Source organism: Myxocyprinus asiaticus, chromosome 33 (assembly GCF_019703515.2).
Source record: "Myxocyprinus asiaticus isolate MX2 ecotype Aquarium Trade chromosome 33, UBuf_Myxa_2, whole genome shotgun sequence".
NCBI lineage: Eukaryota > Metazoa > Chordata > Actinopteri > Cypriniformes > Catostomidae > Myxocyprinus > Myxocyprinus asiaticus.
The window spans coordinates 11,670,415-11,695,825 of NC_059376.1; the positions used below are offsets into that span (position 1 = coordinate 11,670,415).

Below are 25,411 nucleotides of genomic sequence, written 5' to 3' on the forward strand. Positions count from 1 at the left end.
CCTAATTACTTCTTGAATATTCAGTCAACTGGAGTCAACATTTCCCTTGGTGAATTTTTGCTTTCTTCCACACCCCAAGAAGGTTGTTGTTGTACCATATTTAAAAAATGAATGAATGGTGCTGCCAACTTTGTCTATTGGAAATTGAAGTGCCTCGGAAATGTACTTTTAGCCATGACCTTTCTTGTGTAATGAAATAATCTCCTCTATTAGCTTTTGAGACAGCTTATTTTTAATTGCATTTTTTGCATAGAAATACATTTTTGCTTACAACACTAAACTTACATTTTAAAACTTAAATAAGTGCCACTGCAGATTGATGACTTAATTTTGTTTTAAAACCATTACTTGTGCAGCCTTACATATTTAAGAAACAGCTACATGCAATAGGAGTTGAATAATTATGACATGGCTGTATTAAAAAAAATCCTGCTATTTAGAAATATTAGGTTATATATTCACACTATGACTTTGAATGTGTCACTCATCTGATATAGATGTAAAGTTTAAAAATTCTGGGTTATCAGAAAAGCTCACCTTTGTAAATCCTTACTGTCTTGTAAAATCCTTAATTTCGATTGCAACTGTAGTTGTTAAAAAGGTCTTCATCCACAGTGGACAATTAGGCAAATAACTGTGATGCTGCGGTTTCCTTCAAGTTCAAAGCACGTTTCATTTTTTTTTTTCTGGCAACATGAAGTGTAGTTCAAAAATGTACTGTGATAAAACCTTTGGCCTTTAATTTCATGAAAAAAAATATCAGAACAAAATTGACCAGTTATAACCGGTTATCAGCATTTAAAAATAACGTTTTCACTCCGGAACAATTGAAATTCACTTTGTTCCAGTTTTTGGTTACGTTCTGCTAAAAAAGTAACTCATTTTCGGTTTTCGTTCCTTGAACCGTTTTTAATCCCTGCTAAACAGAATTAAATAATCATAATAAATGATTTCAGAATGAAATGGCATTAATGTAAAATAATGTCAAAAAAATTTTTTAGGGGTCTCCGATCCCTAGTATGAAAACCCCCGTGTTAGGCTATATATGTGACTGTTCTCCTTTCTGCAGACTGGAGTTCTGATGTATTACAGATAAAAGATTCTGGATTCAGCAACATCAAACCCTTCACACCTGACAGAACTCAATCTGAACTACAATGAACCAGGAACTACAGTGAGAGTGATCATTTTATTTATGTGGTCAGTCATGGCATTGACAGATCAAATATTTGTAGATAATGACTTATATTTCATTAGAGCGTTGTCTATGGCAACAAACCGGTGCTACTTTCATGTTTCTCGTATCACTCTGCAGGGTCTCTCTTGTCATGCCAACGCAAGGAAGAATAGCTATTTGGCGCCATCTGGCGACTCTAAACATGACCAACTGTAGTAAAAGTGGCCTCCAAGACTAAGAATTCATGGCATTGCATGGTGAGCATAAACCTTTTAATAGATGGCTAAAAACCTGGCATACTAGAAATAATTTTATCATAGAAAAAATTACACACCCATTACTTAAAAGTTACAAAAAGACACACTTGTTAATTTCTAATCCCTGCTGTAAAGCAACCTTACTGACATCGCGTCTTATCAACCCGTTTTGACCTCAGCTTCTGTTTTACAAGGCCTTTGGCGTTAGTAACTATCTTTAAAACTAATCTTCATTCTTCAAGGACCACATCAACAAAGTACAATGTGCATTCTTTCTTAAAACTCTTTATTTATTCTTTTAATTGTAGTTACATTATCCAGACTTGTTGGATAAATGACATCTTTAGAAGAACTGCACCACTGTTGAATGAATTTAAAATGTTTTCCAGACGGGTGTTTGTGAAAAATGACATTTTGAAAATTTCCTCAAAAATGATGGTTCCCTGAAATCTAAAAATCACAGTATTAATATTCTCCACATTTCCGAGTAGACAAGAAAGCTGTGGTACAAAGGTCTCAAAGTTAGTTTCCATCCCGAGTGATCTTAAATAACACAATGTTAACACTACAAGAGATTAAAGAATAAAGTTGCTTGCTGGATTCTAAATCTTGCCGTATACAACACAGCAAACATTTGCGTCCATTTATTTCAGTCCAACCTCGGTAAACTTCATCGCAGCAAAACATCCGTGCTATGTTCCTCAATAAAGCAAGGCAGTCAAACTCGGTATTGTGAGGAAAATAAGGCAAAACAGGAGCTTTACGTTCTGACTACTACAACCTAAGCTGCACTAAACATCTTTACATAACTGCTTTTTTTTTTCCATTTAAAAGGTGCAGCTTGTTGTTGAAATCCAAACGTTTGAAATGTTCGAAAGGGAATGTCTTAAAAAACAAAAAACAAAGAAAAGGTTCAGTCTAAAAGGATAATTGAATGTTACTGGAATATCACCACAAGCACTAATCAATCTGAACCACCGAATATTCCGAGGGACGTGATTGGACACAGACAGATTTCTTACTTGAAGTCAAAGTATCTGAGTATTGTTTTGAAAAATTTGTGGACCTCTTGAAATGAAATAAAATTACCAAAAGAAAACTACTAATACAGTATGGAATATCGTTCTGAGATTTGAAATACCCCCTGGTCACATGAATATCAACCACACTTTTGGTCCATGATTTTAGTTTTAGTCTCTTCAATCAAATAAACGACCTATTTTGTTCAGGGGGCCAGAGATTTGTTGAATCTACGCAGGGCAAATCGATCTAGCCTGACTCCATTGAGAGGGATATGTTGGGCTTAGTTAGACAAGTTCGACGTAATTAGCCGGAAACATTCCAAAATGTCCGTCAGGGCTGTATCCTCTCCACCATCCCTCATCAATCATCTCAATGCCGGTAATGATATTATCAGGGTCAAAGGAGATCTCGGTGTCATCAGCTGAGAAGACAAACACAAAAGCATAGTTAACGCATAGTACCACGACCTCTCACAAGCTCAGTTTAAACAACCAAAGTGAAGATATCTAAGATTGCGATAAATCAACTGAAAAAAACAGATTTAGAGGGCGTTCACACAAACACGTTTTGGCGTCCATATGCTCTAGCAACATGCGCTAAACGGACACCTTTGACCACTGTGCCACTTTTCACGTTTTCAGGATACAAAAATTAGGTAAATGTAATCCATTACAGTTACATAAAAACCACCATCATCAGATTACCTTAACGTTAAAAAAAACTGGGATTACTGTCAGGATTACAAATTTTAATTTCTGACAAAAGAAAGACAAAGTGATAAGACAGTTGTTTGTTCAGAGTGATGGTTTAGATGCGCGTTCTCTTTCATGACTCACTTGAGTCAGGAGCGCCTCTTACTGTTGCATGTGCAAATAACACCTGTCTCACATCAGCACTCTGCTCTCAAGGCAAACAGCTGCTTCATCGTGATGACCATGGAAGAACATGCATTTTTCGCTCTTTAAATGAGAAATGAGAGAAACGCGCTTCCTGACTCCTCCTCCACGTGACTCATGAGCTCAGGTCACAGAGATGTACGGAAGCAAACATTTGTAGTTAAAAAGTATATAAGTATTGTTTTGTTTCTAAAAATAATCAACCGTTTGGGTTCAGAAGAACTTTATTTGTCGACTGGAGTCATGTGGATTATTTTGATGCACCCTAAATATGCATTTTGGACCATCAAATAATGGAGGACATTCACTTGCATTGCTTAGAGGAGGAGGCCTGAAATGAAATCCTAAAAGTCTTAAATTCTGTTTTGATGAAGAAAGAAACTCAGATACATCTTGGATGGCCTGAGGGTGAGTAAATTATCAGCAAATTTTCATTTTTGGGTGAACTATTCCTTCAAGTAATTGAAAAGACACACTAAAAGTTTAATGAAAGGAAATCTGATGGCATTACTTCCATATTGCTGTAATTGGATTACGTTACTGATTACGTTTATTGTTAAGTAACCAGCAATCTGTAACAGATTACATTAAAAAGTAACCCTCCCAACCCTGCCCGATTGTGTATGACTTACTTTCTTCTGCTGAACACAAATGAAGATTTTTAGAAGAATATCTCAGCTCTGTAGGTCCATACAATGCAAGTGAATGGTGACCAAAACTTTGAAGCTCCTAAAAGCACATAAAGGCAGCATAAAAGTAATCCATAAGACTCCAGTGGTTAAATCAGTGTCTTTAGAAGAGTTATGATAGGTGTGGGTGAGAAATAGATCAATGTTTAAATCCTTTTTTACTATGAATCTCCAATTTCACTTTCTTCTTTTGTTTTGTTTTTAAGATTTGCATTCTTTGTGCATATCACCACATACTGGAAGGGGCTGGTCAAAAGTGGAGATTAATAGTAAAAAAGGACTTAAATATAAATCTGTTTCTCACCCACACCTATCATATTGCCTTAGAAGACATCGATTAAACCACTGGAGTCTTGTGGATTACTTTTATGCTGCCTTTTTGAGCTTCAAAGTTCTGGCCACAATTAACTTGCATTGAATGGATCTACAGAGCTGAAATATTCTTCTAAAAATCTTCATTTGTGTTCTGCAAAAGAAAGAAAGTCATACACATCTGGGATGGCATGAAGGTGAGTAAATGATGAGAGAATTAAAATTTTGGGTGAACTATCACTTTAACGCGATTGTCATAACCCGATTAAGACAATATTCCGGATACTAGAAATCCAAATAAGACAGCTTGCCACGTTTATCAGTTCTGTTTATCAGAACTTCAGATCATGAAAACACCATATGCAATCTGTACAAAGTAACTGAATATTCGATTATATTCACACATTAGAAAGTAATTTTGGGTGCTATGTGATGCAGATGATTTTGAGATATAAAACACACATTTTAGGAGTGAGGAGCTTCTGATTTTTTTATCACAGTAAAAGAAGTGAACATAAATCAACAGGACTGTACTATGTTTTCTAAATCATCAAGCTCTTGTCTGCCTTCCTTACGGGCGTGACTGAGAATTAATGAATTTGATGACACTATTGTGCACACTTAAGTGTAAATGCATCATGGTAAATGAGATGAGAACTGTGAGACAGGAACGTGCATGTCTTTGTTTATTCAGAATAAGTCGTTTAACATGTATACCGGAATATTCCAATCAGTCTATGCAATATTTGTCCAGAATATGGACCTTGGTGTGCATGTAAACATGGTCGCTGAATCTGTATAAAAAGGCACAAACTAGCATTTACCCCAAGCAATACTCACCAGCCTGGTAGTCATATAGAGCCCTGGCACAGATACCACGATCACCTGCCTGCTCATATGTGTTCTGCTCCTCCACCTGTAAAAGGAATTCACCTCAAACATTTAAAAACCTCCACTGACCATTCACATCACAATTCACATCATGTCCACTTAAAGATTCATCAGTTCATCAATGCATGTTAATCTACAAGAATATTTCATCAAAATGTAACAACTTTTTTCTGCTGATTAAGAACATGTGGGTGGGAAAAAATAATTTCAACCAATAATATCATCGTCTAACATCCACAATCCAATCAAATAAAATCCTGGTGGATAAAATGCCCAATCCTGCATTATTTGACAAATAAATGGGTCAAATTACAGAATTTAAATTAATTGCAAATACTATTTCCTTACATTAATGAACTGATTCATAAATATCCCTAAGAAATGTTGGGTTCCTCCAATACATTTATAAAACATAATAAATCAATAAAATAAAAAAATAAACAAACTCCGCAAATGCAGATCAGCATGTGTTTTGTAATATTTTGTATATTCGAAGTTAAACCCACTAATTACTCCAAGCTTGTTGATTCAGGTACCGAGTGTGACGTACCTGTACTGCTTCCTCATAGATGGCGTCCGGTTCCACGACTGCCTCATAATGTGGCTGCTGCTGTTGTTGTTGATCTATGAGTGCTTCATAATGATCACCAGCTAACTGTACATCTGAGAGATGAAAGACAGCAAGAGAAGTTACTCATTTTTAATGTTTTCCCCTGCAATAACACACTTCCTCACAAGATGGCGCTGATTGACCCAAACAACATAGAGCTGACAATGTCAAAATAACCGAACCTGGTTGATTTTCACAAAAACACATCTAGGTAACATTTAGACCCAAAATCAAAATAATTTTATTTTTTTTTTTTACATAAAGTCCGTTTTTAGGACCATAGAGACTTTTTTTTGCAATGTTACATTAATTTAATGACAAATTAGCAAATCCACCCCCCCCCCAAAAAAAAATAAATAACAAACTTACATTTAAAGGGACAGTTCACCCAAAAACGAAAATCCCCTTATCATTTACTCACCCTCATGCCATCCCAGATGTGTATGACTTCCTTTCTTTGGCAGAACACGAATGAAGGTTTTTAGAAGAATATTTCAGCTCTGTAGGTCCATACAATGCAAGTGAATGATGATCAGAGCTTTGAATCTCCAAAAAGCACATAAAGGCAGCAGAAAAGTAAACTGTATGACTCCATTGGTACATCCATGTCTTCTGAAGCGATATGATAGGTGTGAGAAACAGATCAATATTTACATCCTTTTTTACTATAAATTCTCCTCCCTGCCCAAGTAGGTGGCGATATGCACGAAGAATATGAATCGCCAAAAAAGAAAAAAAGTACAACTCTTTGGAGAGAAGAGCGCTTAAAGTGAAAGTGGAGATTTATAGTAAAAAAAAACAAGTATTGATCAGTCTCTCACCCACACCTATCATATCTCTTCTGAAGACAGGGATTTAACCACTGGAGTCGTATGGATTACTTTTATGCTGCTTTAATATCCTTTTTTGGAGCTTCAAAGTTCTAACCACCACTTGCACTGTATGGGCCTACAGAGCTGAAATATTCTTCTAAAACAAATCTTCATTTGGGTTCAGTAGAAGAAAGAAAGTCATGCACATCTGGGATAAAATGAGGTTGAGTAAATTACGAGAATGTAAATGTTTGGGTGAAATATCCCTGTAATAAAATTGTATTAATAGGCATAATAGTTATAAAAATATTGTCAAAATGCAAACAAAAATCATAATGGTCCTTAAAAATCGGTTTTGTTTTTTTTACATGACAATTTAATTTCATGTTTTCTTTTGCGCAATGCAGTGCTAGGGGGTCCGCAAAAATTTCAGGGAAAAAATTATTTGACATTATTACCGTTTTATTCTAAAATTATGAGATTAAGATTTATTTGATTCTATTGACAGCCATAGTCCTACTGACAGGCAACCGTAAAAAATAAAAACAAATCTGCATTCAATTTTGTATATTATGAAAAAAATATTTCTTATTAATAAGAAATAAGGGTTGTATTTTACTACTCTCCACATAGCTGCTTTGGAACAATATTTATAAGCGCTAAATAAATAAATTTGAATTTAATTGTGAAAACGTCTGTCTTTGGGATTATACATCTAACCTAACTTAATAAAAATTCAATATTTTTCAAATAATATTTTAATCATTTACTTTGGCTCTAGTACAATGACATTATGAAATACAATTATTTAAATCTTGTTTACTATTTTGTAAGGGGTCCCTTACAAGGTGATCATTTTTGGGGGTATCAAAAAGTTTGAAACCCCTGATGTATACAGATGTGCTCGAGAAATCTGCAAACTTTCAGTTACAAGCCAGGATATTTGCATTTTTTGCAAACCACTTTTATTAAGACACGATGCTTTTAACCTATATTATCAAACTTTGGCAAAGCTAAAAACAATTCTTTTTTTCTCATAAGCATGCACTTTATGCTAGTTACAGCCTGCTATCTTCTTAACTTAAAATACCCTATGAATTGATAATAGGCTATAAAATTGTATAATCATGTCAATTGTACACATTGTGTGGTGAACTACGGAAAGCCGAAAGGGACAAAAGGTTTTTTTTTTAAATCACGTTTTTAAAAGTGCACAATTTCTGATCTTCGAGCTCACCTGAATCCGAGACAAAAGTTAGTGGGACCTTTTAGTTTAGTTTCAGTAATGTTGAAAGATTTGCTATATAAATAACAACTCACAGATATTTCATCAAAGAATGGCCTCATTTGTATCCAAAGCTGTCTGGGCTAAACCCTGAATATCCATTGACCCTAGAACCACACCTGGTGTGGACATATTCTTGACAGGTTTTTTAAGATTCACCCAATGAGACCATGGGACAACTTAACAGTGAAAGTGTTTGAAAATGTGTGTTTGTGTCCCACCTTCATACTCTGGCTCAGGTTCATACTCTGGTTCCACATACTCAGATCTGGGCTGCTCCTCAAAACTGGACTCTACTCAAAACACACACACACACACACACATGCATGGTAACAAACACACACTGGGAACTTTGACACACCAAAGGTGGACTGAATCAGAGTTTAAGCTAGGGATGGGCTGTTTAACCAAAATCTTATATAGTGGTAGGAGTAATTTAATATCATGTTGTAAACACCTGCATACTGCCAACCCTAGTTTGATCCAATTATTAACCCGATTAAGTGCAAACAAATACACAGGAAGGTGTTCACACACACTTACACACTGTATGCAAAGCAACCTGGGAGTCATTCCCGGGACCTTCATTTCCAATACTTCTGTTTTGTGGCAGAGGTTGCACTACAAATAAATAATTATCCATCACTTTAACAGACTCGGTTGTACATTTTCCGTCAAGCTCTATTTTTTTATCTGCTAGTAAAGTAACGTAGCATTTGGCATTTTTAAAATGACATTAATATCACCAAAACGTCTGTGTCAAGAGCTCTTTTAGTCTTATCAAATGCTGTAGCAAGTTCTTGGCTTTTCTTGTTATTCTGCTTTCAAAATGTGAAAAAGCCAACAAAAGCCACAGTTTCCCCTGTCTATTTTCGTTGGGGTGCTTTAAAATAGAGGTTGACTGATAGTGGCTATTCTAGATACTGATAACTAAAGTGGAAAAGGCAGATAGATTAATTTATAGAATGATATATATATATATACACAATCTATCTATCTATCTATCTATCTATCTATCTATATATTTATTTATTTATATTATACACACACACACATCATATATATAAGATGTGAAATAATTTAGTTATTCTCTACTTTTGACGTCAGACTGTGAAGAGGTATGCACACAACACATGCGCACATTGAATAAGACGGTAAGAATGCCTGAAAGGGCGTTTACATGCAACGTGATATTAGGGTAACTGATAGTTCCAAAAAGCAACTATTGGCACCGATTAATCCTAAAACTGATATATCGGTCTACCTTTATTTTGTCCCCCTTTCTTCATTTCTAGTACCTTCTTGCATCTTTTACAGTAGGGAAAAGCAACGGACCAGATACCTCATTTTTTTATCTGTCGGAAATCATTTTAAATTATCAGTCAATGTTTTTCAAATTTCGCAAATGACGGAAAATTGTCTGTAAACGCAACCTCTGCACTTAAGGTCAAATTTCACGGCAAACATGAGGAAATTGTGAGTGATTTGGTTAGATGTTAGTTTGGATACATGGAAGCAGCACACAAAGAGAACGATGAAAATGTTAGTATGGAGACAGATAACACTCCAGACCTTTCAGAGTGTGGGATAAGGAATGGATGATAAGATATGTGTGTACCTCTGGCTCGTAAAGGCGAGGCCTGATGCACTGGAGAGCGAAACGGCTCTTGGTCACATGACTGCTTGGACAGAAAAGGGCTGTTCAGTCGCCCTGAGAGACACACAACAGAGAACGACAAAGATAGAAACCCAAGCTGACAGATGGCTGACGGGCTATAAACAGCAGAGGAGACCACATCATTTTAGAAAGAAGAACTGCGGGGTGTTTAATGACAGTATTAGATTTCAGACAGACAATGGGAAATACCACTGAACATTCAACATTCAAAAGCCAGCTGTTGCATGCACAAGAAAATACCTCTGAATCAGAGAAAAAGCCATTGCTTCAAAATGTCTGAACACATACAGTGCCTTCACTAGAATGTTACCTGACTTTGTTAAACCAGAGCAAAAAGGGAAGCTTAATACACTGTAGCATGCAAATACAGTGGCATTTAAATAAATCCCTTCCTTGAGTGTAAATTGTGGTTGTAGTGATCTTATTAAGACCTCTTTGTTCAGTAAACTGATAACATGCACCTTTGAGATGAGATTGTATCTGTGTAATACATAATATATTTCTGAGAGTACATTCATAATATTTTCATAACATACTATGTCAATATATTTATAAGATATAGCATATTACGAGGGCGCAAACATAAATTCATTATATAATTATAATACATATAAAAACATTCCATAATTATATAGTAATCATAAATGTGAATAATAATTATATAATCAAAAATATATTTGATATGTTTAATTAATATTATATATTTATTTATTATTTTATTTACAATTATACAGTGTATATATACACATACATACATAAACAGTGGTGTGAAAAAGTGTTTGCCCCCTTCCTGATTTCTTATTTTTTGCATGTTTGTCACTCTTAAATGTTTCAGATCATCAGACAAGTTTAAATATTAGTCAAAGATAACACAATTAAACACAAAATGCAGTTTTTAAATGAAGGTTGTTATTATTAAGGGAAAACAAAATCCAAACCTACATGGCCCTGTGTGAAAAAGTGTTTGCCCCACCTGTTAAAACAGAACGTAACTGTGGTTTATCACACCTGAGTTCAATTTCTCTAGCCACACCCAGGCCTGATTACTGCCACACCTGTTCTCAATCAAGAAATGACTTAAATAGGACCTGCCTGACAAAGTGAAGTAGACCAAAAGATCTTCAAAAGCTAGACATCATGCCGAGATCCAAAGAAATTCAGAAACAAATGAGAAAGTAATTGAGATCTATCAGTCTGGAAAAGGTTATAAAGCCATTTCTAAAGCTTTGGGACTCCAGAGAACCACAGTGAGAGCCATTATCCACAAATGGCGAAAACATGGAACAGTGGTGAACCTTTCCAGGAGTGGCCGGCCGACCAAAATTACCCCAAGAGTGCAGCGATGACTCATCCAAGAGGTCACAAAAGACCCCACAACAACATCCAAAGAACTGCAGGCCTCACTTGCCTCAGTTAAGGTCAGTGTTCATGACTCCACCATAAGAAAGAGACTGGGCAAAAATGGCCTGCATGGCAGAGTTCCAAGACAAAAACCACTGCTGAGCAAAAAGAATATTAAGGCTCGTCTCATTTTTGCCAGAAAACATCTTGATGATCCCCAAGACTTTTGGGAAAATTCTCTGTGGACTGACAAGACAAAAGTTGAACTTTTTGGAAGGTGTGTGTCCCATTACATCTGGCGTAAAAGTAACACTGCATTTCAGAAAAAGAACATCATACCAACAGTAAAATATGGTGGTGGTAGTGTGATGGTCTGGGGCTGTTTTGCTGCTTCAGGACCTGGAAGAATTGCTGTGATAAATGGAACCATGAATTCTGCTGTCTACCAAAAAGTCCTGAAGGAGAATGTCCGGCCATCTTTTCGTGACCTCAAGCTGAAGCGAACTTGGGTTCTGCAGCAGGACAATGATCCAAAACACACCAGCAAGTCCACCTCTGAATGGCTGAAGAAAAACAAAATGAAGACTTTGGAGTGGCCTAGTCAAAGTCCTGACCTGAATCCTATTGAGATGCTGTGGCATGACCTTAAAAAGGCAGTTCATGCTCAAACCCTCCAATGTGGCTGAATTACAACAATTCTGCAAAGATGAGTGGGCCAAAATTCCTCCACAGCACTGTAAAAGACTCATTGCAAGTTAGCGCAAACGCTTGATTGCAGTTGTTGTTGCTAAGGGTGGCCCAACCAGTTATTAGGTTTAGGGGGCAATCACTTTTTCACACAGGGCCATGTAGGTTTGGATTTTGTTTTCCCTTAATAATAACAACCTTCATTTAAAAACTGCATTTTGTGTTTACTTGTGTTATCTTTGACTAATATTTAAACTTGTTTGATGATCTGAAACATTTAAGTGTGTCAAACATGCAAAGAAATAAGAAATCAGGAAGGGGGCAAACACTTTTTCACACCACTGTATGTGTATATATATATATATATATATATATATATATATATATATATATATATATATATATAGACATACGTGCACACACACACACACACACACACACACACACACACACACACACACACACACATACACTATATTGCCAGAAGTATTCGCTCACCCATCCAAATAATTGAATTCAGGTGTTCCAATCACTTCCATGGCCACAGGTGTATAAAATGAAGCACCTATGTATGCAGACTGCTTCTACAAACATTTGTGAAAGAATGGGCCGCTCTCAGGAGCTCAGTGAATTCCAGCGTGGTACTGTGATAGGATGCCACCTGTGCAACAAGTCCAGTCGTGAAATTTCCTCGCTACTAAATATTCCACAGTCAACTGTCAGTGGTATTATAACAAAGTGGAAGCGATTGGGAATGACAGCAACTCAGCCACGAAGTGGTAGACCACGTAAAATGACAGAGCGGCATCAGCGGATGCTGAGGCGCATAGTGCGCAGAGGTCGCCAACTTTCTGCAGAGTCAATCGCTACAGACCTCCAAAGTTCATGTGGCCTTCAGATTAGCTCAAGAACAGTGCGTAGAGAGCTTCATGGAATGGGTTTCCATGGCCGAGCAGCTGCATCCAAGCCATACATCACCAAGTGCAATGCAAAGCGTCGGATGCAGTGGTGTAAAGCACGCTGCCACTGGATTCTAGAGCAGTGGAGACGCGTTCTCTGGAGTGACGAATCACGCTTCTCCATCTGGCAATCTGATGGACGAGTCTGGGTTTGGCGGTTGCCAGGAGAACGGTACTTGTCTGACTGCATTGTGCCAACTGTGAAGTTTGGTGGAGGAGGGATTATGGTGTGGGGTTGTTTTTCAGGAGCTGGGCTTGGCCCCTTAGTTCCAGTGAAAGGAATTCTGAATGCTTCAGCATACCAAGAGATTTTGGACAATTCCATGCTCCCAACTTTGTGGGAACAGTTTGGGGATGGCCCCTTCCTGTTCCAACATGACTGCGCACCAGTGCACAAAGCAAGGTCCATAAAGACATGGATGAGCGAGTTTGGTGTGGAAGAACTTGACTGGCCTTCACAGAGTCCTGACCTCAACCCGATAGAGCACCTTTGGGATGAATTTGAGCAAAGACTGTGAGCCAGGCCTTCTCGTCCAACATCAGTGTCTGACCTCACAAATGCGCTTCTGGAAGAATGGTCAAAAATTCCCATAAACACACTCCTAAACCTTGTGGAAAGCCTTCCCAGAATAGTTGAAGCTGTTATAGCTGAAAAGGGTGGGCCGACGTCATATTAAACCCTATGGATTAAGAATGGGATGTCACTTAAGTTCATATGTGTCTAAAGGCAGGTGAGCGAATACTTTTGGCAATATAGTGTATATACTTATATATATTACACATCTACATATACATACATGCATACATACATACATATATATATATATATATATATATATATATATATATATATATATATATATATATATATATATATACACATACACATATACACACACATATATATATATATATATATATATATATATATATATATATATATATATATATATATATATATATATATATATATATATATATATATATATATGTGTTGTCAGTCAATTAAATTTAATCACGATTAATCGCATAGTTTTTCTTGGTTAATCACAGATTTTGAAAGTGCTGAAATTTGACTCTATATACTTATTTTCCTGTCAAAATACATTTATTTCCTTCTTAGGAAAGAAAACAAAACAATACGTAACAATAATGCTTTATTAAAATCTTTCAAACAAAGCCTTCAACAGTATAAAGATAGAAATTCACTGAAATAGCACAAATTCAAGTAACATTAAATGTTTCCTAAAGTCTAAGTTGGAGGTTAACTAATTGAAAGAACTAGTCCCCATAGATTGAGTATACACTGCAATGCGCATTAAATGTCTTAAACTCTAATCCTCCACAATTTCAATCAGAGTGTGGCTTTCCACTTTGCTACAGCAGTTGTAATGTTGCATTCACGATTTGCGTCAGGGCGTCAATGCCAGCGTCAAGCGCTGCTTTGAACTCCACATTAAAATCCCTTGCAGACAATGTCTCATTCTGTGTTTTCGTGATAGTTCAGACTTGACATGCTTCTGTAGTTATTAAATTGCCCTTAACAGAGGCTGCAAAGTACTCGATTTCTAAAAATTACCACGTTAAATGTTTTAAATTAATCACGTGTTAACATGTTAACTTTGACAGTTCTAGTTTATATATATGTATATATTAGGGCTGTCAATTTAAAGCGTTAATATATTTCAATTAATTAAAAACAAATGCGTTACATTTTTTTTTACAATTAATCATGCCCCCAATCTATACGTAAATTCCATAAGGAATGTTCCTACCATCAGAGCAATTCAAGCATGATGTACTTCATTGATGTGGCAATAGGGGGCAGTCAGCGCTACAGCTGTACAGGCAGCACACCTCATCAAACCAAGAAAAGCAACTGGCTGGGTCTAGAAGGTAACTGTCTGGACGCCTAAATCTTGCGAGAGTCGCTCGCAACTGTTACTAAGGTTAGGGTTAGATTTAGAGGTAGGGTTTCTGAAGGACTTCAAATAAACAAAGTGAATGTCGCAAGAATTTCGTCATCTGGATGGTTACCTGGCTTCTAGACACGACCAGCCTTCCACAGAAGCGATATTGTGCTCAATGACAGCTGGACTGAGCACAACAGAATGCAGGTATCTCGAGATGCGTTATTTTATATATCATATAATATAGTATTTTGACTTTTTAGCCAATTTTTATATTGCAGAAATGATTAACTTCTCTATTGCCACAATTTATGAATATAATGTAATGTATTTAAATGATCGGAATTATAATATTTAATATTATATTTATAATTATTTAAAAGATAATACACTAAATTATCTTTATTTAGGGGCCTTTCTCAAATATGACATATACGATTAATTGCAATGTTATTAATATGCATATTAAGGCTGTCAAGTTTAAAAAGATTTACAACTACATATTCAAGATTTTCACTTTAAAAATAAATTGTATTTGTTAATATTAGTTAACTAATTAGTTAACATGAATAACCAATGAACAATACTTTCACAGCAATTATTAATCTTGGTTAATGTAAATGTTCTACATATAATAATACATTTTTACATTAAAAGATGTATACATAAACATGAATTAATGCATTATGAAATAACATTTACAAACAATGAAAAAGTGAATTTTGATAAATTAACATTAACCAAGATTAATAAATGCTTGTGTATGTGTGTTCCCCAGATGCAAGTGTGTGTGTGTGTGTGAGTGTGTGCATGTGCAGAAGAATGGTACCTGGTTTTGGACTGGATTGAGAGTTGTCTGTGTAAGCAGGGGTGACGCCCATCTCTCTCTGTTTGAACATTTCTCTGGGATTAACTGATCGCTGGGAGATGAGAGACGCAGCTTCCTGTTACAAATACACACACACACACACACACACACACACACACTAAAGCGGGCAGGAGTAGCAACACTGATAACACTGAGGGCAGTACATTGAGTCTTCAGCAGATAAGACGGACAGATCCAGAGATCCACAAAGAGCCAGCACACTAAGAGAGGAAAACAGTGTGATATGAAGACAGAGACCAGGCAAGAGAAAAAAGACACAATCCCAATTCACATATTGATGTTGTAGTATGTCACAATACTGGTGCACTGGCTCACTTCATACATTAAAGTGCATGCTTAACTATTTCCTGCACAGTGCATACTTTTTGTACATAGTTGCAAGTTCTAAATAACAACAGTAATATCCTAAAAGAAGTTTGTGAAATGTGATTTAGAGTGAAAGTTGTGAGCGTGCAAATTCACTTTAGCCAGGACAGCTGGCAAGGGCAAAGCGAGACAGACAGCGCGAGGGAGAGAAAGGAACATAAAACAGAATAAAAGATATCAGTCAGCTCCAGTAGAGGACACTAGGACTTAACCCCACTGAATAAAGACAACAGGGAGAAAGTTAAGAGATAGAGTCCTGCTTTTCAGGGGCCAGAAGAGATGTTTGGTACTTCCTCTCACTCACGTTGGCTTTCTCCACCGACTCTCCACGTTTTAAAGGTTTCTGCTGTGCTGTCTGCTCCCTCTCCTGCTCTTCCTGATGAACATCAACACACTTAAACATACTTTCACTCCATTCCAAAAACCTAGTGAGCTGCCTATGTAGGCAGCATTAAAGGGACAGTTTACCCAACAATGAACATTCGGTTATCATTTACTCACCCCCATGGGGTGATTCTCACAAAACCTGTCAAGAAAAAGGTCATATTTAAAACCAAATCTATACAAAAAATAAAAAATAAAATAAACTATATAAAAAAATAATAATTATTATATATATTATTTTTTAGTATGAATTATATTTTTTAATTATTAATTAAATGATGTGCTGATTACTCTAAATCAAATTAAATCAAGTAATTGCACATATCAATATTTGCAGAGGGTCTTGATCTTGTGAGGGAAGCTAACTAAAGGCCCCAGCACACTCGTGGAGAAGTTCTACTTCAATCAGAGCCAAAAAGAAGTTTGAAACAGCTGAGCAATGACATGCTGTTTGCAAACATTCAGACACCAGCAACACCGCTGGGGGAAGCATTTAGAGGTAGATTTAAATATGATGATGCTCAAGACTACATGTAAAACATCAACCAATATGACATTTAAATGTGTTATTAATGACTTTATGCCTCATTCTACAAGTAGAATTAACACGAGATAAGTAAAAGAAGCTCTTTTAACGACTCAATGCTGATTTACAGTAATAAATACGCAATAGATAATGTGTCATTTGTAATGTTTACCTTGTACATACATCACGCTAATGTGCTAACACGCAATATGCTGCTATAATATGCGTCGATTACACTATTACAGTAATTTATGATGACACTGATACTACTGCAAACATGGGTGTTTAAAAGAGTGTTAATGGGTAGAATACAGACAAATGATGACTGGCATATCTTAAATTGGGCAAATGTGTGAATGGCTTTCTGCTGCAGATCGCACATGAATTAAGCAGCATATAAAGCAAGAGTGGATGGGCACTTAAGAGTACTTCAGGGGATTTGATTCCTTTTGTAGACTTAAAAAAAAAATAAAAAATAAATAAATCACATGTCACATTCCTGGAAAATGTCTCTACTCAAACAATCATACAGATGTCTGCAAGTTTGCACCAGCTTGCTAATAACTCTGCACACCAATGTGTTCATGTGTTTAATACAAGTTAAGCTCAATCAACAGCATTTGTGGCATAATACTGATTACCACAAAAATAAATTGACTCGTCCCTCTTTTTCTTTAAAAAAAAAAAAATAAAAAAAAACACCTTACAATGGAAGAGAATGGGGCCAATTTTTTATGTTAAAATACTCACCTTTACAAAAGTATAGCCACAAGACATACACAATATGCGTGTAAACATGATTTTAGTGTGATAAAATCACTTACTAGCCTTTTGTGTAAAATTAGAGCCATTTTACAACTTTGTTGCCATGACAATGTAATGTCAACAAACTGTAAACCCCTAAAACAACTGTAAAAATGATGATTTATACAACTTTACAGCTCAAACAATACATGAGTTTTAACAGAAGAATAATGTAAGTGCTTTTATAAAATGGAAGCTTTTAAACCCTCCAAAAATTGGCCCCATTCACTTCCATTCACCTCACTGTTTTTGCTTTTTTAAGGAGGGATGAGTCATAATGTATTTTTCTGGTAATCAACATTATGCCACAAATGCTGTCAATTGAGCTTAACTTGTATTGAACCCGGAACATTTCTTTAAGGACAACAAAGTGTGTACAGAAACCACACTGTGCTAGAAAAAGGAAAGTCATATTCGGTGAATTACACATACTGATTTTAAGTCAAGTGTTTACAAGTCTCTGTTTAGTGAGTGTTTAGAGGGTCAAGTTTTTTTCAGTCTGCCAGGAAACAAAATCATATTTAGCGTACTGCTACAGTTAATGTTTCTTAAGAACAACTAATCACTGAATTTGTAAAAAAAAATGTGTGAGGATCATTGCATCGAATCCTTGGAAGATATTTAAGAGTTCTGTTTGAGACATTAAACGTCTCATAAAAACAAGTATAGTTAACTTCGCTGCAAAACGGACCAGACTTTATGCTTAAAAAGTGTTTCCAGAACTGAAAGGCCTAATTCTTCTACACAAATGCCATGTTTGCTTGATTTGACTGCTGATCACCCTCGTCAAGGTTCCACAGCAGGAATTGGGTCAAGACTCAGGATATTCTATGAATTTTAACAAATTCACACCAAGTAGTGATGCAAAATCAGCATAAATCAAAAGCAGTCCTGTCTGTTTTTGTGCTGCAAACATACTGTGGTGTCTCCACAATTTAAACTGTGCCAGAACATGTCCTGAGTGCGGTTACGGGGATTAAGGAACTGCACAGGTTTGTGTCTGTGTGTGTGTGTTGCTCACCCACTGCTGTTTCTCCTGGGCTTGACTCACTACTTCCTGCTTCTGCTGGTACTTCCTGTAACAAATATACAGGGTCCAAAATTAACATTCACCAAGCGTCAAAAGCTAAAAGTTGGCTTTGGCTAACTGGACGGAACGGCAGCATAATACATTTTAATTTTAGGAACACTTATCTGCCCCTTGCTGATATACAGTTCTAGTAAGAAGTTTATACACACCTTAGCTAAATACATTTAAACTCAGTTTTTCACAATTCCTGAAATTTAATCGTAGAAAACATTCCCCATCTTAGGTCAGTTAGGATCACTATTTTAAGAATGTGAAATGTCAGAATAATAGTAGAGAGAATGATTTATTTCAGCTTTCTTTCGTCACATTCCCAGTGGGTCAGAAGTTTACATACACTTGGTTAATATAGCATTGCCTTTAAATTGTTTAACTTGGGTCAAACGTTTGGGTAGCCTTCCACAAGCTTCTCACAATAATATGCTGGAATTTTGGCCCATTCAGTCCAGACAGAACTGATGTAACTGAGTCAGGTTTGTAGGCCTCCTTGCTCGCTCACGCTTTTTCAGTTCTGCCCACCAATTTTCTATCGGACTGAGGTCAGGGCTTTGTGATGTCCACTCCAATACCTTGACTTTGTTGTCCTTAAGCCATTTTGCCACAACTTTGGAGGTATGCTTGGGGTCATTGTCCATTTGGAAGACCCATTTGTGACTGAGCTTTAACTTCCTGGCTGATGTCTTGGTGTTTCTTCAATATATCCACATAATTTTCCTTCCTCATGATGCCATCTATTTTGTGAAGTGCACCAGTCCCTCCTGCAGCAAAGCACCCTCACAACATGATGCTGCCACCCCCATGCTTCACGGTTGGGATGGTGTTCTTCGGCTTGCAAGCCTCACCCATTTTCCTCCAAACATAACAATGGTCATTATGGCCTAACAGTTAAATTTTCATTTCATCAGACCAGAGGACATTTCTCCAAAAAGTAAGATCTTTTTCCCCATGTGCACTTGCAAACTGTAGTCTGGCTTTTTTTAACGGCGGTTTTGGAGCAGTGGCTTCTTCCTTGCTGAGCAGTCTTTCAGGTTATGTCGATATAGGGCTTGTTTTACTGTGGATATAGATACTTGTCTACTGGTTTCCTCCAGCATCTTCACAAGGTCCTTTGCTGTTGTTCTGGGATTGATTTGCACTTTTTGCACCAAACTATGTACATCTCTAGGAGACAAAATGCGTCTCCTTCTGGAGTGGTATGATGGCTGGTGGTCCCATGGTGTTACTTGCATACTATTGTTTGTACAGCTGAACGTGGTACCTTCGAGCATTTGGAAATTGCTCCCAAGGATGAACCAGACTTGTGGAGGTCCACAATATTTTTTCTGAGGTCTTGGCTTATTTATTTATTTATTTTTCCCATGATGTCAAGCAAAGAGGCACTGAGTTTGAAGGTAGGCCTTAAAATACATCCACAGGTACACCTCCAATTGACTCCAATTAGCCTATCAGAAGCTAATTGCCTAAAGGCTTGACATAATTTTCTGGAATTTTCCAAGCTGCTTAAGGCACAGTTAACTTAGTGTATGTAAACTTCTAACCCACTGGAATTGTGATATAGTCAATTAAAAGTGAAACAATCTCTGTAAAAAATTGTTGGAAAAATTACTTGTCATGCACAATGTAGATGTCCTAAAAGACTTGTCAAAACTGATATGAAATCTGTGAAGTGGTTAAAAAAATCAGTTTTAATGACTTCAACCTAAGTGTATGTAAACCTCTGACTTCAACTGTACACTCACTGAGCACTTTATTAGGAACAAGTGTACACCTACTTATTCATGTGATTATCTAATCATTCAATCGTGTGGCAGCAGTGCAATGCATAAAATCATGCAGATAGGGGTCAAGAGCTTCAGTTAATGTTCACATCAATCATCAGAATGATGAAAAATGTGATCTCAGTGATTTCAACTGTGGCATGATTGTTGGTGCCAGATGGGCTGGTTTGAGTATTTCTGTAACTGCTGATCTCCTGGGATTTTCACACACAACAGTCTCTAGAATTTACTTCGAATGGTGCCAAAAACAAAAAAAACATCCAATGAGCGGCAGTTCTGTGGATGGAAAAGCCTATTTGATGAGAAAGGTCAACAGAGAATGGGCAGGCTGGTTCGAGCTGACAAAAAGGCTACGGTAACTCAGATAACCACTCTGTAAGATTGTAGTGAGCAGAATAGCATCTCAGAATGCACAAAATGCCGAACCATGAGGCGGATGGGCTACAACAGCAACACCATAGTGTTCCTAATAAAGTGCTCAGTAAGTGTATGTGATGTGCGTGATTCAAATCAAAGAGAAAACGGTCTACTTAAGACAAATTCTGTCGCAACCTACACATCCTCTAGCATCAAATTCCCTCAGTGGAAACTTTTCCATCTAAAGTTTAGCTAGGATTTCTTTTTTTTTAGAACTATCTGTTACTTATTCCTTGCATTAAGCCACCGAAAATATTCTTTACCAAAAACGGGTCAATATGACCCAAACACAATAGAATTTTTAATAGAAATTATGCAAAATGCTGTTTTATGGCGGTAAGAAATATTTATAGGCAGTTTTGTTAAATTCACCCACTGTTAGCCGCCAAGAGTTAATTTTGGACCCTGCAAATACATCTGCATCAGCTCCAACACACATACAGTACACTCAAACACACAAGACGCTGTGCAAACGTTACTGGCCTCTGTTCATCTATCTGTGACGCTCTTTCTTTTCCTCTCCTATCCCGTAATTCTGCTTCCTTGACCTCTCTGTCCTTCCTCTCTTTCTCCAGCTTCAGTCTCTCCTCCTCTGCCTTCCTCTTCTCCTCCTGAAGACGCTTCTCCTCGTCTTTCTGAGAAAGAGACAAAAGCATAGCACAAAACAGAAAAATGGACAGAATGTAAAAGGTGGAATGAAAACATTGCTTTCAAAGACAGTTGAGATCAATGAGAAGAGACATGCAAACACTAGGCATAAATGTTTACATATTACCTCTGCTTGGGCCCAGAAAGTGTCTTTGTTAGTTCTTTTGATTTCAGACATGGCATTAGTCTTCTGGTAAACAGAACCCTGTATGGAAAACACAATGAAATGATTGAAATTATGACCAGTTAGGTCAATTATGACCATTTGTTAGTCAGATTTGGAAATAATTGCAGTTCTGTCATCATCCACTCACCCTCACATTGTTCCATCATCTGTAGAACACAAAACAACAAAAGGAGAAGTTTTGAAGAATGTACTGCCCACTTTCTTTCCATATTATGAAGCATATGGTGAATGGGGATTTGTCAAGCAACCAAATGACCAAAACGCACCATAAAAATGTGTACGACTTGTGCACTATATTCCAAGTCTTCTAAAATCATATGATAGCTTTGTGGGGAACAGACTAAAACTCATCATCATTCACTTATAATCTTACCTTTTGCCGCTGCTCTCAAATCTCATTTACACTTTAGCTCATTCGAACTCACACACAATCGTTAATGTTGATCAATTAAATGTAACTCATTACTAACTGAAAATCTTGCACTCAGCTGTCTACATTCATTCAAATGTGGTGCCTTTAAACGCAATATGGCAGATTTGATGCTCATGACGTTCTCGAGACATGCATTCATCAATAATTGTGTGTCACATGACTAATCAATGCGGCAAGTTTGAATATGCGGAAGTGCAAATGAGATTTGAATGCTGTGGTGGAGAGGAAGAATTTCAGTGAACAATGACTTAAATATCAGTCCGTTTCTCACACAAAGCTATAGTATGACTTCAGAAGACTTGGCATATAGCGCACGAGTCATGTGAACTACTTCAATTAAACTTTTATGGTGCCTTTTGGTCATTTGGGAGCTCACCAGTCTGGATCCTCATTCGCTTTCATTAAATGGAAAAGAGTGGCCTGTACATTCTTCAACATTTCTCCTTTGGTGTTCCACAGAAGAAAGAAAGTCATATAGTTTTGAAACAACATTGAGGGTGAGTAAATGACAAAATTTTCATTTTTGGGTGAACGATTCCTTTAAGCATACTACTATATTTACGATAGATAAACAAGACACTTAGTCATTCAATAACGTACTATTGATAAATGACTCGTCTGCATTTTATTAGACTCATCTGCAGTTCGTGGGTACATCTGGAGCATGAGGCAGGAATTATGCCAAACCACCATAACGGTTTCCACATTCCGAACATTCTGGCTCACTCCCTTTGAAATTCCTGACACAGCACTGTGGCAGAGTGTTGCGATAAACAGGCAGAAGGCTGGCACTGACCTTGGAATCACTGTGCCATAATAAGACCTGTCTGATGCATTCATAACCAGCCCTGAATTTCTGCTGCTTTCAAATAAATGTTCATGCTAACAACAAACATAACTTGACAAAGACAAAAAATCTGAAATTGTACTACATCTAATCTTTTTAAGAGGCACCGTTAAAGGGTTAGTTCACCCAAAAATGAAAATTCATCATTTACTCATGCCAACCCAGATGTGTATGACTTACTTTCTTCTGCAGATCATGAAGATTTTGAGAAGAATGTCTCAGCTCTTTAGGTCCATACAATATGAATGGGTGCCACATTTTTTAAGCTCCAAAACCCACGTAAGAGCAACATAAAAGTACTCCAACTGGCTCTGGTGGTAAAATCCATGTATTCTGAAGCGATTTGATAGGTGTGGGTGAGAAACAGATCAATATTTAAGTCCTGTTTTACTATAAATTCTCCTCCCTGCCCAGTCAATTTCCACTTTCCCATTCTTCTTCTTCTGTTTTTGGTGAATCACATTCTTCATGCATATCACCCCCTAATGGGCAGGGAGGAGAACTTATGACAAAAAATTATTTAAATATTGATCTGTTCTCACCCACACCTATCATATCGTGTCTAAACACATGGATATAACCACTATAGTCATATGGATTACTTTTATGCTCTCTTTATGTGGATTTTGGAGTTTCACAATTTTGGCACCCATTCACTTGCATTGTATGGACCTACAGAGCTGAAATATTCTTCTAAAAATATTAATTTGTGTGTTCTGCAGAAGAAAGAAAGTTATACACATCTGGGATGGCATGAGGGTGAGTAAATGATGAGAGAATTTTCATTTTTTGGGTGAACTATCCCTTTAACAAGACTTCACACAGAATTTATATTTTCTAAGGATAATGTGAGTAGTGCTTGCCTGTGCAAAGCTCGCCACCATAATGTTGGAGTTGGCCTGACAAATTTTCCAAGTCTCTATATTTTAGTGCTGAGATATGGCTGGGGTGGCACTGGTTCAAAGTCTGAACACTCAATGCATGTTTAAATATATATACAGTGTGTACATATACACACACACACATATATATACATACATACATACACATATATATATATACATATACATACATATACATATAAAGCCACAACATTAAAACCACCTGCCTAATACTGTGTAGGTCCCCCTCATGTGCATGTTTAAATATATACACCATCTGGCACAACAATCATCCATGTGATTATCTAATCAGCCAATCGTGTGGCAGCAGTGCATAAAGTCATGCAGATACGGGTCAGGAGCTTCAGTTAATGTTCACGACCATCAGAATGGGAAAAAATTTGATCTCAGTGATCGGGCTGGTTTGAGTATTTCTGTAACTGCTGATCTCCTGGGATTTTCACACACAACAGTCTCTAGAATTTACTCAGAATGGTGCCAAAAACAAAAATAACATCCAGTGAGCGGCAGTTCTGTGGACAGAAATGCCTTGTTGATGAGAGAGGTCAACAGAGAATGGGCAGACTGGTTTGAGCTAACAGAAAAGCTACAGTAATTCAGATAATCACTCTGTACAATTGTAGTTAGCAGAATAGCATCTCAGAATGCAAAACATGTCGAACCTTGAGGCGAATGGGCTACAACAGCAGAAGACCACATTGGGAAACTAGGACCACAGTGTTCCTAATAAAGTGCTCGGCGAGTGTATGTTGTGATTGGCGAATGTCTGCATACAATTAGTGCGTATAAGACACTGACCACGGGTCCCTGGGGGCCGGCGTCTCTGAAGCGATTGGACTCTTTGTGAAAGCTGTAGTTTGCTCCTGAGGCTTTAGCCACTTTCTGCATGATGGCGTCAGGCTCCACGTCCTCCTCCGCCCGTGCGTTTATCGTCACATGAGCTCCCTGTAGAAACAGCACCGCACAGTCAGTTTAGTCTAACACACTAATACCAAGCAATCTTCAATAGCCCACTCATTTTGAACGTGCATATGAAACCAGTGGACATAAGCGTCAAACGTCACACATTGGCTTCACATGAAACATGCCCACACCTGCAACCATGCTCAGGCTGTGTGCAAGCTCTTATCGAACAAACTCAACATAAACAATTCAACAGTGCAGTTGAATCACTCACAGCTAGCTCAGCTAGACTGCAAACAAACATCTTTTAATCAGAAAGAGAGGCCTGGTGATCTGGTCTGTTGATGTCAGCTGCCAATAGTGACAGCTGACATCACATCCTGTTGTGAGAGTAAAATGTCTTGCTTGCAGATCGATGCATTGTCAGTCATAGTGGAAGTTCACTGATTGTCAACTCAATCACACAACCAAGCACACACACAGTTATCTTTATAAAAATACATGGATTCAGACACTCAAAAGAATAACAAAATAACCAAGTCACCTTAAGAAAGTTAGCCATGGCGCTCACATGGCTTGCACACTGTCCTTTCCTGGCATCTTTCACACCTTCGCCAGTCTGAAAACACAAAATAAAAATGAAAACTGAATTTGAATGAACTAAACATACTGAGGGAAAAAAAAAGAAGAAAAAAAAAAGCTTGTTTATTTAT

General features: G+C 37.1%; 1 protein-coding gene across 6 annotated transcripts in view; it reads right to left on the reverse strand.

Moving 5' to 3' along the window:
* Positions 1-1,702: 1,702 nt before the first annotated feature.
* LOC127423968 (drebrin-like protein B) overlaps positions 1,703-25,411 on the reverse strand; it is a 35,641-nt gene continuing 11,932 nt past the window's right edge. Inside the window, exons 4-15 of one of the 6 annotated variants that reach the window (XM_051668699.1) lie at positions 25,243-25,317; positions 24,594-24,740; positions 21,554-21,631; positions 21,262-21,413; positions 18,518-18,572; positions 16,087-16,158; positions 15,357-15,447; positions 9,571-9,663; positions 8,174-8,245; positions 5,796-5,908; positions 5,195-5,270; positions 1,703-2,878 (exon numbers count right to left, since the gene is read on the reverse strand). In XM_051668699.1, coding sequence (XP_051524659.1) covers positions 2,742-2,878; positions 5,195-5,270; positions 5,796-5,908; positions 8,174-8,245; positions 9,571-9,663; positions 15,357-15,447; positions 16,087-16,158; positions 18,518-18,572; positions 21,262-21,413; positions 21,554-21,631; positions 24,594-24,740; positions 25,243-25,317 — 1,161 coding nt within the window. In that variant the 3' untranslated portion in view covers positions 1,703-2,741. Of the gene's footprint in view, positions 2,879-5,194; positions 5,271-5,795; positions 5,909-8,173; positions 8,246-9,570; positions 9,664-15,356; positions 15,472-16,086; positions 16,159-18,517; positions 18,573-21,261; positions 21,414-21,553; positions 21,632-24,593; positions 24,741-25,242; positions 25,318-25,411 lie in introns of all 6 variants that reach the window. The other 5 variants (XM_051668698.1, XM_051668700.1, XM_051668703.1 and 2 more) reach the window with 5 other exon arrangements.